This window comes from Bipolaris zeicola, assembly GCF_000523435.1.
Source record: "Bipolaris zeicola 26-R-13 unplaced genomic scaffold scaffold_416, whole genome shotgun sequence".
Lineage (NCBI taxonomy): Eukaryota > Fungi > Ascomycota > Dothideomycetes > Pleosporales > Pleosporaceae > Bipolaris > Bipolaris zeicola.
In genome coordinates this window covers 1-11,659 of record NW_006912465.1, presented here as the reverse complement: position 1 = coordinate 11,659, position 11,659 = coordinate 1, and the positions used below count along the sequence as shown (strand labels likewise).

The window sequence follows — 11,659 nt, the reverse complement described above, 5'->3', positions numbered from 1 at the left end:
GGGGGGGGGGGGGGGTAAGTAAGGTCTAGAAGGTGACGGGTAGAAGCGTGGTGGGTCTTGTTATCGGAGCTTCACGGGTTGCTATCCCTTGATTCTCGTTTCTCGTACGCGGGTTTCTTTCGTACGTGGACTAGTGGAGCTTGTCGGACATGTGAAGAGTGAGAGTGGGTGGAGAAAAAAAAAAGTGGAGAGATATTATTTTGTATCGGAGGGAACAAATGACCTGGGAAAAAATCCGATAGTTTGAGTTGAAGAAAAAAAAAGGACGGTTGATTGGATGGGATATTACTTCAAAACTCGATTCCAGAGATTCTGGGTCTGCGAAAAAAAGAGGGAATTAAAAGGTCCTATGTGAAGGAAGGTGGGCGGTGGGGTTTTGCGTTGCAGAATCGAGTATGGCGGCACGTGTAAGTGTAAGGTGTACGTACTCTCTCTCTCTCTCTCCATACACATACACATACTTGTGAATATTACAAGTATCATTCACAAATCTCCACATACACATGTATTTTTTTCACATTAGGAATGTGTAAATACGCTATACATCGGCAGAGCTCGGCTACCCCCCTTCGCGTCCCCCCATGTGCAGCCCAGGCAACAACGGCACGATGGCGCCAACAAAAAAAAACTAAGTCGTCGATGCAGACGCAAGGGAAACATGTGTGAGTGTGTGTGTGTGTGCATTATGCAGCCTCCGCTTCGAGAAAAACCCAAGCCACAAAAGCCCACCAGGGCGAAAGCTTACCCATATGTGGCTGCCAACATCATCCCGTTTTTCCCAACAAAGATGGCATTATCGGGTTTTTTTCTTCACGTCATTTGCGAATAAAAAGGGCGTGTTGTTTGTTGTTGACGCTCGCATGATGAAGCGATGATGGATGTGTGTCGTCAAAGTTTCTGAATCCGCTCTGCTTCGCTTCGTATTTATTATCGATAAAACAAAAAATACGAGGAAACGAAATAATGAGACAAGTGACGTCACTTACTACATACACGCGCCATGCACGTTTTTCCATTTGCCCCCATTCAAATCGAATAAACGGGGCGCGTGTGTATACACTATGCAGTGAGGGTTGCGCATTCCATACTGATTTGCAAGTTCCTATTACGGAAAACACCAGTCTATGCTGCTTTGGGATATGTGGGTTGATCGGATCAAGCTTGACACTTGGGTTTCAAACAGTTTGTTGAATGTCTCCGGGGAAGCGGGGAAGCGATATCGCAATCGCTTATCAAACAGAGAAGCCATTTCAACGACAAAGGAGATTTACAATCGCAAGTTGCCCGTGTTTGTGGTGTGAGCTTGCCCTACAATGGCGTGATACGTATCCGGTACCAATGCCAAAATAGGAAATGTGGGATGGGTCGTCGGCAGATACATGTACACAGCAAAACCTAGACCATGTCAATAATGGGGGGAGATGTGATATCTGTTTCACAGGATGATAATGCTGCAGCTTGCATTTGCGGATGCAGCTACGCTATCAGTAATGTGTGGCGATGCTTAGTTAGTCCTGCACGTACACTACTCGTACATGCTCGCCCCAATTCAATGCAGCCAGGCGAGGCTGACGAGGCCGCTCTACTAGGTGTATTTCTTCTACCGTTTACGCGGCAAGGCTGAGTGGAGAATTTATCCGGATTGCCGTATTCGGTAATGTACGATCGGCAGTGGTGGTACCTGCATTCTCCAGATGTACGTCATGACCGCTCGTGACGAGTCCAAGTGTTGACCCCAGAAAAGATCGACTTTTGTTTTTTTGGTTTTTTTGCGGAGCCCCGTGATCGTTACAAAAAATAAGGGTGTGTTCGGATGTGTGGGGAGGCAGATTTTGGGGGTATTCGGCAATTGAGTGGACCTTTTGTGGGCATGGGTATGATGACGACAATATCAGTGGTGGATTAAGTTGCGAGCAGCGAAGATCCATGGAAACAGTGGTGCGGCCATCTTGGTTGACGTCGCTTGCGCACGGGGTGGGCCAGCCACTCGCCCCTTGTCATCACAAACTGGTCGACGTGCCACGTCTGGGGTTGCCCGTCTGGGGAACTGTAACCACCGTTCCCGAATCTTGTCAGCAACACCTGACATGTCCGAAAGTCTTCGCTCCCAGCTGTGCCTTGGTAAAACGCGTCGGGACTGTCCTAGTTTGTTTAGCTAACCATATCCAAAGAGGGCTTGCGGGGTAAAGGTCCAGTGGGGAAGCTAATCAACGTTCTGCTCGCTGGTGGTTGCACCATGCCTGGAACACAAATAGGCTTAGTAGCGGTAAAAACTTGGAACGGCCTCGTCGCCGATTTGGGGATCTTCAGGGTTTCGGCGTCACTTGGAATGTCTTGACACGTGGGGACCAGGAAGCCTTTCAGTGATAATGAAGCCAACGCGTGAGCAAGGGCCGAGGGCAAGCAGGTCGGTCCGCGCCCCCAAAGTCTCATCCGAAGCATTTCAGCACCCCTTGCTCCTTGGGCCTCACATGTAACGGCAGCAGCTACGCACGTAGGCTCGCCGCCCAACACGAGAGAGACTACACAAGTGCTCTCATGACTCGTTTATCCTTCCGGCCATGCGCCAGGCAGAGTTGGAGCAAGGAGCATGGCCAGCTGCCAGGCAGTGCGTCTTTTCGGTTCGCATCGCAGCTTACTCCAATACCATTCGCATTCGTGATCTCAGCGCCCGACGAGCGCACAATCAGTGGCTTAGTCCAGTCGCCGACCTACCCCTTGCCTGTAAGAATGAGACACGTCGGCCGATGGCTGAGTACAATTATACGCTCTTGAGACCAGTGGTATTATTATACTGCGTACAACATACTCACTCGAACGTGCCGCGTAAGTTGAGCTCGGGGGCGCCCGGTACTGACTTGTGGGGAAACCCCTGCCGCTGCAACGTCCAAAGCACCTGATCCTGATAAACCTTCCGTCTGTCAGAAATCATCCAAGAAAAAATCAGGGTCGGTAATAAAACATTGCATGATTCCGGAGTTTGCCCCGTGTGCTTAAAACAGAATCTCAGCTTCCCTGGACAAGGAGGCCTGTCCCAGATAGATGCCATGCCACCTGAGGACGGGGAAGCGCTTGCTGGCAGTAGGTTGCGCCTTGTCGGTAGGGTGCCAGGAAACGGCTTCTCCTTTGGATCCAAGCCACATGTCTTGCATGCCACAAGATGAAGTCGTCTTTTCCCCACCAACTGGCATCGTTGTTGCCTCGTACTCCATGACCAATACCCGAGATCTCTTCGACTTGCGATGCCGGCTTCATCTATTCGAGGTCGATTGTGTGCCATGTCCTTTATCACAGGGCTCTTGGGCGCGACATGGGCCGAGTCAGGTGCACGACCGAGTCTGTGAATCGCAAAGGGTGCTCGCGATCGAGAACGTCATGCCGGGAAATCAGCTCTTGGGAGCATAGCACACTTCAGACACGGGGCTTTGAGCAGTCCATTGCCCATGTGTTCGTATTAGAGAAGCCTCGGTGTTTGCGAAAAAAAATAGCCGAAAGTACTTTGGTGGGTGTATTTGTTCGGTACAGGCCTACCCCGGCCCAATCGTACTCACCGCCGAGAGAGGTTCATGAGCACATGTTATGGGATCCCTCGTCATGGAACCTCGGACGTTTGAGCGTTGCTGATGCCATCGCAGGCTGGCAACTTTGATCTATTGTTGCAGTCAATGGGCCAATGTGTGAAAACAAGTCGTCCGAGTTGGTGTGGAAGCTCGGCGGGCTGAGTGACGTAGGCTATGGGGGTGTGTAGGCGACGTAGGGCTAGATCCGGCCTTGGCATAGATTTATCCAAGTGGAGTCTACATCTGTCTGTTACCAAGACCACGGGAAGAAAAGACGAGCAATCTTGGTAGGTCTCGTGTTGTTAATGCGGCCGCTCATGTGGTTCTGATCAGGTTGTTCGCGATGATCCATCGAGATACAACTGCAAGATCTCCCGGAAAGTTTGTGGGATCGCGATCGAGTCCACAGACCATCTGACTAGGCGGATGTCAAACGGCGCTTGATGTTAGCAATGCTGTTAATCAAGAGGTGCCAATTGCATTTGAAGCGATGGAAGCTAAAGCTATAACATTGCACTGGCCAAGTGCCTCTCTCAAGCTAGAGGGTGACGTAGAAGATACTAAATAATAGTCATTCTCAAGGAGTACGACGTCAGGGGTATCTTTTTTCTGGTCCTGTGCTTTTAAGCCACGGAGCCCTTGATGGCCCGGGAAGATTAATGTGTATATGCTCTTAGAGCAAAACTTTCCGAAGTGGAGCTTGCATAATATTGCGTCAATAGCTTTTTTTTTGTTGGTAATGGTTAATGTGGATGCGGTGAGACAAAGACTATCAGACATGCATGTGCTTTGTTGCAAAGAAAACAAAATGCAACTCCAAAGAGTTGGGGTATATGGTCAGCTTTCGGAATGTCCTTGGTACTTGTCAATGAAAGGGTAGCAAGTAGTGCCAAGCAAGACTGGTCAATTGATAATGAGGCGGTAGGGCCGAAGACGCATGGTACTGGTGAGCAACGGCGTCAGCGCGCCGAGGAGGGGGTGGGGCAAGTGTGCGGAGGGCTTGATGTATGTATCCTGGCACCCTGTCTGTTGCTCCGGAAGCGGTAGATGGTACCGCGAACTGGAGTGATAAGCCGTAGTATGCGAGACGAGTGGCTTGGGCTAGGTCTTGTTGTCTCTCAAGAGTCGCAGGCTGTGAAGTGATGATCGTAAGCGGTGTAATGCGGCATGTATTGACGGGAGATGCTGGCGCTGTGTAATACTCCGTGTGTCCAGTCAATGGGGTATGAAGCCGCGGCCACGACGCTTGAGCAGGGCAAATCTGACGGTGGTGTCGACGGCGCAGGCAGGCAGACAGGCTGTGTGGAGTATTGCTTTGCCGCATGGCGGCAGTTGATTATCTCCCGCTTCATCGTACGCAGACAAGTATTTCAACATGTTATTAGTTCGAATGCGAGTGCAGGACGCCAGATCTGCATCGAGCAATGGGATTGATTGGCACAAAAGGGGCACGTCACCAACGTATGGATGGATGTATATACGACCAACTTTGTGGAAATGGGGACATGTGTGACAAAGCGAGTTCATGTGACGAGCAATGTCGCCTGGATTGCACGGGAGCAACAAATAAAAAGGGCGGACAGGGCCGGTCCCAGGTGATTGCCAACCGTAGCGAGGAGCGGTTGCGACGATCACGGTGACGGCGACGACGAGTGTCAGCGTATTACCAGACAGAGGCTTGACACAAGTATAGCCAGGGAGCATTTTGGCGTGGCGGAAGGGGCCTTGTATATGAGGCTGAATCATCTTCAAGATAACTCGTCGAGTATGGCTTCAGATGACCACTCGCAGGCGCTAAACTGCCAGCGCATCAACCTCCAGACCGACTTGGTTGCCGCGGGGTAGTTGCTGCGGGTGCCTGATAGAGCACTTCCGTCCGCCAATGCAGACACAGAGGATTGTTTTTTTAGCATCCAGATGATCAAACGCCTTCCGGGGGAGGGGGGCAAGTGGTAGAGGGTGGGCGTCAACAATGCGGGTTGACTGGGTCCGCCCGCTGAGCTGAGCCCGCTGGATCCGGGGTGGATGTTCCCATTTGCTGAGCCAAGTCGAAGGGGAAGATTGGCGAGACGGTTATCCGCAAGTCAGCTGGCGAGGCTTGCGTAGGCAGACAGCAAGTCAATAGAGTACTCTACAGTAGTGAGGGGCGACGAAGCAGAAGGTGTCGAGGACAGGGCAGGACAAGCGGCGGGGGGCGCGCGCGCGTGGGAGTCATTGCAAGCATGACGTTGTGTGGATGTGGATGTGTGGGCGGGCTGGAATATGGCGGACATTAAGCATGTCACTGTCATCCATCGGGACACGCCTTGCTTAATTGCGCAGAAAGCCCGTTGTGGTTGATGGGACACTGTGTCGTGGGCAGAGGAGAGGGAGAGAGAGAGTGTGTGTGTCATGGGCGAGTACAGTGGTCGGCTTGGGCTCGCAGCCTGCGCCTGCGCCATAAGGCTGATGAGCGGTGCGGCCTGCAGCAAGCAGTAAGCAACAGTCGAGTCTCGCCCGCCGCCGATCCCACGATAATGCACGTCAAACAATTGCTGGCGTATATCGAGTGCAGCCTGTGTTTCATGAGACACGACCTCCTGATTGCCCACGGTCATACCCTACATGGACATTAGCTATCCTGCCCTTCCGGTGTTGAGTTGCAGTCGGTGCAGCATAGGTGAGGCACGCCGTCTCAACACCGCAGTTCAAAGTCACAGTGGACAGGAAGCCGGCCCGAACAAAGGCGGGAACCGGTTTGGCAGATACAGACTGGCCGCGACGGCCTTCTCTGCTAGTGCCAGAGGTAATTTGTGAGGCCGCAGCTTCGTCATAAAATAAGGCTGTCTGTTCATCCCCCCCCCCCCGGGCCAAGAGCTATATCTGTAAAAGATAAGTGAGCCCGTTACTCATGTCCTCAACGGGCCGTCCACGGTTGCCTTGTTATGATAAATGACAAAGTATCCAAAGTCATGACATGTATTGCATGCCATGGGTGGTGGTAATTCAGCGCGCGCCGCAGGGAAGCCTACATCAAAGCGTGCATAAGCGCTCGTCTGGGCTACCTAGCTCTGGTAGATGATACGTAAGAGCGGTAAAGAGGCCTACCAAACAGACGGCTCCAAATCGAGCATGTGTCTCTTTGTTGGGACTTTGAATCCCTGGACACCTGACATTGCGACAGAATTCAATCAAAAAAACTGCCCCAAGAAGTATTGCCTCGGTGTCTCGTGCATGGCCTCACCGGCGGCCCCTCCCCATTCCCCATCATATCATCACAAGTCACCGAAAAAAAAAGCGCGCACGTGCAATGCAGGGTCGAACGTTTGAGTAATGTAAAAATCCGCTTTTTGTCATTAAGTACCTATGTAGGCAAATACCTGCTATCTTTCATGCGAGGATATTTCCATCATCGGGCCAGCTCCGCAAAAGCCGTCCCATTCCAGGGTATAGTGGCTCGGGCAAACAAGCCCGATAAAAGTACAGTGCAGGTGATAGTAGTAGTACAGACCAGATAGGCGTGAGCCGTGACCCCATCTTCCACATACAGAAGACGCAATCCCATGCCAAACGCAATGACTGCATGAAAGAAATTCGTAGCCTCGTCGGGCATACTCAAAGCCCTGATGGTATCAGAAGTTTTTTGGGTTGAACATTACCCCAGATTGGCTGGCCCGCCCTTTTGACTGGGCGGCCCGCCAAACAATAAAAAAGTCTGGAACAAAAAAACAAAAGTAATAAAAAGACGGGCAGCAAAAGGTAGAATAGAGAGCAAAAAAAAGAAACAAAAAAACAAGAGCATGATTAAAACACAAAAACGCCCTGGTTCAATGCCAAACCATAGATGCCGCTAGAAGTGCAAACGTTGAAAAGCAAAATAGAATGATGCTTGATTACCATCCAGACTTGTGGTAATCGCCAAGCCCAGAGTCGAAGAACTGGTTGTACGCGCTGCTGGGCTTGCTGTCATCCTTGAAGGCCGATGATTTGGCTTGTGATTGTTGTTCGTTGTTGTTGAGGCCCTTGACGTCGCCCGTCGTCATTGCTCGGCGCAGGCCAGGTAGGTTCGCGGCGCTCTGTTGGCGCTTTGCGACTGCGTTGGTGGTGGCATTCTTCTGTTGCCTTTCCCACAGCAGGTTCTGCCTCAAGCTTCCAGTCAACTCCGAGGTCAGCATGTTGCGCCTCGTCGTCTTGGGAGACATGGCAGGTGGGTGAACGTTGGATGTGGTCATGATGATGGGCTTGGGGCGGGAGGCCTGGGATCGCATCATCATCAGACCACTGTCCTCGTGGGGTGAGTTGCCGGTAGAGGGGCCGTTTGGTGTCGATGTGCGGGATCGACGGATGGCAGGGGTTGATCGGGATGCGGCGTTCTGGAGCGCCAATGCGCGGTCATCCTGATGAAGAGCGGTGGTGAGGAGCGATCGACGCGAGGTGAGGTCAGGCTTGGAGTCGACCCGCTGGAACAGAGGAGTACGGTCAGCAACGCTGGGAGGACCGCTCTCTTCGTTGTCGTCGTCCTCCCAGTCGTCGTCATCAGAGTCCTCCTCCTCGATGGCGCTCTCGTCAATATCATCCTCGCTGTCGCTCTCAATGGCCGCCTCGCTTTCAGAGGTGGCGTCTTGGAAGGTGCGGGTGCTGACTTCGGTCTTGAACGAAGTCGTCTTGCGCATGGGGGCAGCAGCCTTGCGCAGGTGCTCGGTGAGGGAGCTGCGCTGGGCCATGGAGTAGGCCTCGAAGGAGCTGCAGTTCTCCTCCTCGGACGATCCGCCGAGTGTGAACATGGGCTGCCTCTTCTTGGTGCTGTCGGTCTTTGTGGGCAGCGGCTTGGTGATGAAACTCGAGGTCTTCTTGAGGATGGGAGTGGGGTTGAGGTTAGTGCTCGATCGAATCGAGGTGGAGATGTGGCCAGGCTCGAAGCCGCGGACGACGCTGTGCTCGCTCACGTCGGTCGAGGTGCTGGCCTCTGAGCCGACTGCCGGGCTCATGATGTCGCAGCCGACACTGGTGGCGACGGTCGATGTCGAGGCCTCGGGAATGGGGCGGGCATGCGAGGGGGGAGTGGCGCTGCGAGGCGTCGTGTCTTCCTCGGCTGGCTTGAGCTCGGGTATCGGGGCGGCGAGCTCGGCTGGGAGAGGCGAGAGGGGCTCGATGAATTTCTTCTCCTGTATTGAGTTGACGACCTTTTCGAGGCCAATGGGAGTCATGTGCTTGCCACGGGCATGGCTGGTAGCCGAGTCGTGGCGGCGAAGGTCGGGGCGAGAGGCAGAGAGGTCTGAGCGGGAGGTGGAGGTGATTGCGCTGTCCAGGTTGGACTCGTCGGAAGCGACGCTGGTGGAGAGTTCGGGTACGTCCGGGGCGCTGCTTGACAGCCGACGTCCTAGTGACCAACGGGACGATGTGAGCGAATCAGGCTGGCAGCAAAACGTCTCGCGAGACCAAAGACGCCATGCCATGTTCTCGTAGCGCTTGCCGTCTTCCATGGCTGGAGAGCATCGCGCAAAGACTGTTGCAGCTATGTTAGTGCATGTGTCTATGGTGGTGAGGCTGCTGTCCAGCTGCAAATCCCAGCGAGGTTGGGGTTTGCAGTGGGTTGCAGTGGCTCGATCTTGCATGGTTTACTCACCAGACCAGAGGCCAAAGAGGTTCTCTGTGCTGCTGGTTTCGATGGTGCGCATGGAGCTGGGCTCGACGCGCACAATGGGCCGTTCGGCGCGGAGAGGCATATCTCGAGAGTGCGTGTGTGCGTGTGTGTGTGTATATGTGGAGGTTAGAGGGCGGGAGCGAGTGTCGGTGGTCGTGGGACGGGGATTGTGGGGTGGGAGTTGCAGTGGGGACGGCGTGGTTCCGTGGTCGTGGTTCTTGGAGGTGGGCGGTTTACTTTAGTTGCGATTGCGTCAATGGGGGAGTGTTGGAGTAGAGCCGAGCAGAGGGAGTGCCGGCGGGACTAGAGGGATCGCGGAGACATGGATGGGGTTGCTGGTGGCTGTGGTGGTATTGTTGCTGATGATGGTGATGGTGGAAGAGGAGAGCACTGTGGGCAGGTGTAGTATGTATGTGTGTGTGTGTGTGTGTGTGTGTGTGGATGTGGGTGTGAGTGTGGGTGTGTGAGAGGGCAACGTCTGGTGGCAGCACAGGTGGGAGTGGATCTGGGTATGTATAAAGCCCACAGCGTGTGCGCGGACTGCAGCGACAGGGGTGTGGCCAGAGCAAGAGCAACGACCTGGGCCACACCTCCCTTGCCTTCCCTTGCACGCACCCTCCACCCCTCCCTCCCTCCCACTACCCTACCCATGCATCCCTAGCCCTAGGATAAGGGCCGCCGGAGCACCCCCGGCAGATTGCATCCAGAGCCCGTCCGGCCTTTCTACCGCTCTTTGGCCGATTCTCACGCTGAGCCCGTGGCCCATGGCGTCAGTCTCTGCGACGCTCGTGGCCAGGTTGCCATGCCTATACGGGCGTACGGTACTTGCTACTATGTATACTACGAGGTGGTGTAGTGCAGCAGCAACAGAGAGCCTCCATCTTGTCCGCCTCCTCTCGTCGTCGCCTTGCCTGCCCTGCCCTGCCCTGGAGAGAAGAACAACGCATCCAGGGCCCCCAACGCCACCTGGGCCAGGTGTGCCCACGGCGTGCACCCCCCCGTGTACCGCCGCCGCGCGCGTGGCTCTTGTGATGTGAATGGGTCTGCGGCTGGGCGTGGGGAGGCACATGATGTCTCGCTCGCATGCACGGCGGACGTGCGGGCTGGCCAGGTTGCGCTCCCCTTGTGGGACTTCCAGAACATGTCGCCCTGACTCGTCATGTCTACCGTCTGTCTCATGTCGCATCTCATGCCTCGCGCCTCATGCCTCATGCCACGGCCACGGCCACGGCCACGGCCACGCCCAGCGCTCGCGGCGGGCGATGAATCGTCGACGCTGTGGCGGCCGCGGCCAACCAGCCGTCTGCCGTGACATGTGCGGTGCTGACGTAGCCGCCTGGTTGCACCGTCTGCCTCCCGTCGTGGGTCTTGGTCCTGGGTCGATTGTGTTGCTCGCGGATCCGTTGCACCATGGGGCTCGCAGCTCGTCGTCACCTGCGCCCCCGCCCGGCCCAAAAACATTACTTTACCGCCCGCGATACAGATTCGGTACAATACCGCTGACTCAGCCACTCGCCCGCCAACAGCATGGAAAATCTTGAGCGTGCCATGTGAGGCGCTAGTCTATCTATAGCATAGCGGGTCCCCCCGCGGAAGCTACCCTCGTCTTCCGCCTGCGTTCCTTTTCCCTCTTCGCCTCTTCCGACACTGGGCCCCTGCGCGCTTCTAGCCCCCCTCGACTGGCCCATTGCCCATGTGCTTTGCCTCGCCCGGCAGTGCGCCTCTTTTGAACCCTGAGTCAATGGCACCACACAAGACTCCCCTCTCCACGCCCACACTCCCATCCTGCCTCCACACCTCCAAAAAAGAAGCCTCCCCCGGCCCGCCAGCCTCACCACCAAACCTAGCCATCTGCTTACCCATACCTTACTCTCGCACACACTCACACACACTCTCATAATACCCGCCTTACTCACCTCACCCACCCCGCCCCGTACTCGTTCGCCCTGTTTGCCACTCCCTGCTCGCTTCTGCCGTTTGCGCTAATCACACCCCTCCCCGCACACCAGGGTACCTCCATCACGGGGTACCTGACTTCTGCCGTCCGCTGGGCGGTCAAGCCGTTTAGTAGCAGCAAGTAGCAAGTCGCAGAGCAGTACATTCCTCGTACCACACGGCTTCTGCCCTCACAACTGCCTGCCATGTGGCTTCCTCTTTGCCGCCCTCCAGTGCCGCCCTCGTTGCCGCCATCGCTGTTATCGCTGCCATCTGGTGCACTGCCCAAAAATCATGACCCTGTGCCTGTGAATACTCGACCCATTGTTCGCCAGGTTCCTGGATGCGTTGGTCGCCCGCAGGGGTCACCGCGCACGAGGTACACGCCCCGTGTCGCCACCGGGTGAAGACGCCGGCTGTCGACAAACACTTACTACTGCTGCTGCTACTACTACTACTACTACTACTACTACTACTACTACTACTACTACTACTATACTCTACCACAACCATTTTCCCCAGACACCCATAGCCAGACGTC

The 11,659-nt window shown here is 54.8% G+C and overlaps 6 protein-coding genes across 6 annotated transcripts; 2 read left to right on the top strand and 4 right to left on the bottom strand.

Moving 5' to 3' along the window:
• Positions 1-815: 815 nt before the first annotated feature.
• On the bottom strand, positions 816-1,118 carry COCCADRAFT_112010 (uncharacterized protein; the record flags this gene model as incomplete). Its single annotated transcript, XM_007720180.1, has 1 exon — positions 816-1,118. A coding segment is annotated over one exon (303 nt), but the record flags the coding sequence as incomplete, so codon positions are not given.
• A 969-nt stretch (positions 1,119-2,087) lies between these two features.
• COCCADRAFT_41922 (uncharacterized protein) lies at positions 2,088-2,775 on the top strand (the record flags this gene model as incomplete). The annotated part of the gene is made up of 3 exons (XM_007720179.1): positions 2,088-2,121; positions 2,311-2,473; positions 2,610-2,775. The coding sequence occupies 3 exons, from the start codon at positions 2,088-2,090 to the stop codon at positions 2,773-2,775; spliced, it is 363 nt and encodes a 120-aa protein (XP_007718369.1).
• Positions 2,776-2,993: 218 nt separating this feature from the next.
• Positions 2,994-3,445, bottom strand: COCCADRAFT_41921 (uncharacterized protein; the record flags this gene model as incomplete). Its single annotated transcript, XM_007720178.1, has 3 exons — positions 2,994-3,236; positions 3,293-3,338; positions 3,411-3,445. The coding sequence occupies 3 exons, from the start codon at positions 3,443-3,445 to the stop codon at positions 2,994-2,996; spliced, it is 324 nt and encodes a 107-aa protein (XP_007718368.1).
• Positions 3,446-4,409: 964 nt separating this feature from the next.
• COCCADRAFT_31172 (uncharacterized protein) lies at positions 4,410-4,994 on the top strand (the record flags this gene model as incomplete). Its single annotated transcript, XM_007720177.1, has 2 exons — positions 4,410-4,565; positions 4,776-4,994. 2 exons carry the CDS (start codon positions 4,410-4,412, stop codon positions 4,992-4,994), a joined length of 375 nt encoding a protein of 124 aa, XP_007718367.1.
• A 2,438-nt stretch (positions 4,995-7,432) lies between these two features.
• On the bottom strand, positions 7,433-9,265 carry COCCADRAFT_10058 (uncharacterized protein; the record flags this gene model as incomplete). Its single annotated transcript, XM_007720176.1, has 2 exons — positions 7,433-9,045; positions 9,166-9,265. 2 exons carry the CDS (start codon positions 9,263-9,265, stop codon positions 7,433-7,435), a joined length of 1,713 nt encoding a protein of 570 aa, XP_007718366.1.
• A 758-nt stretch (positions 9,266-10,023) lies between these two features.
• COCCADRAFT_31170 (uncharacterized protein) lies at positions 10,024-11,326 on the bottom strand (the record flags this gene model as incomplete). Its single annotated transcript, XM_007720175.1, has 2 exons — positions 10,024-10,741; positions 11,100-11,326. 2 exons carry the CDS (start codon positions 11,324-11,326, stop codon positions 10,024-10,026), a joined length of 945 nt encoding a protein of 314 aa, XP_007718365.1.
• Between the last annotated feature and the right edge of the window lie 333 nt (positions 11,327-11,659).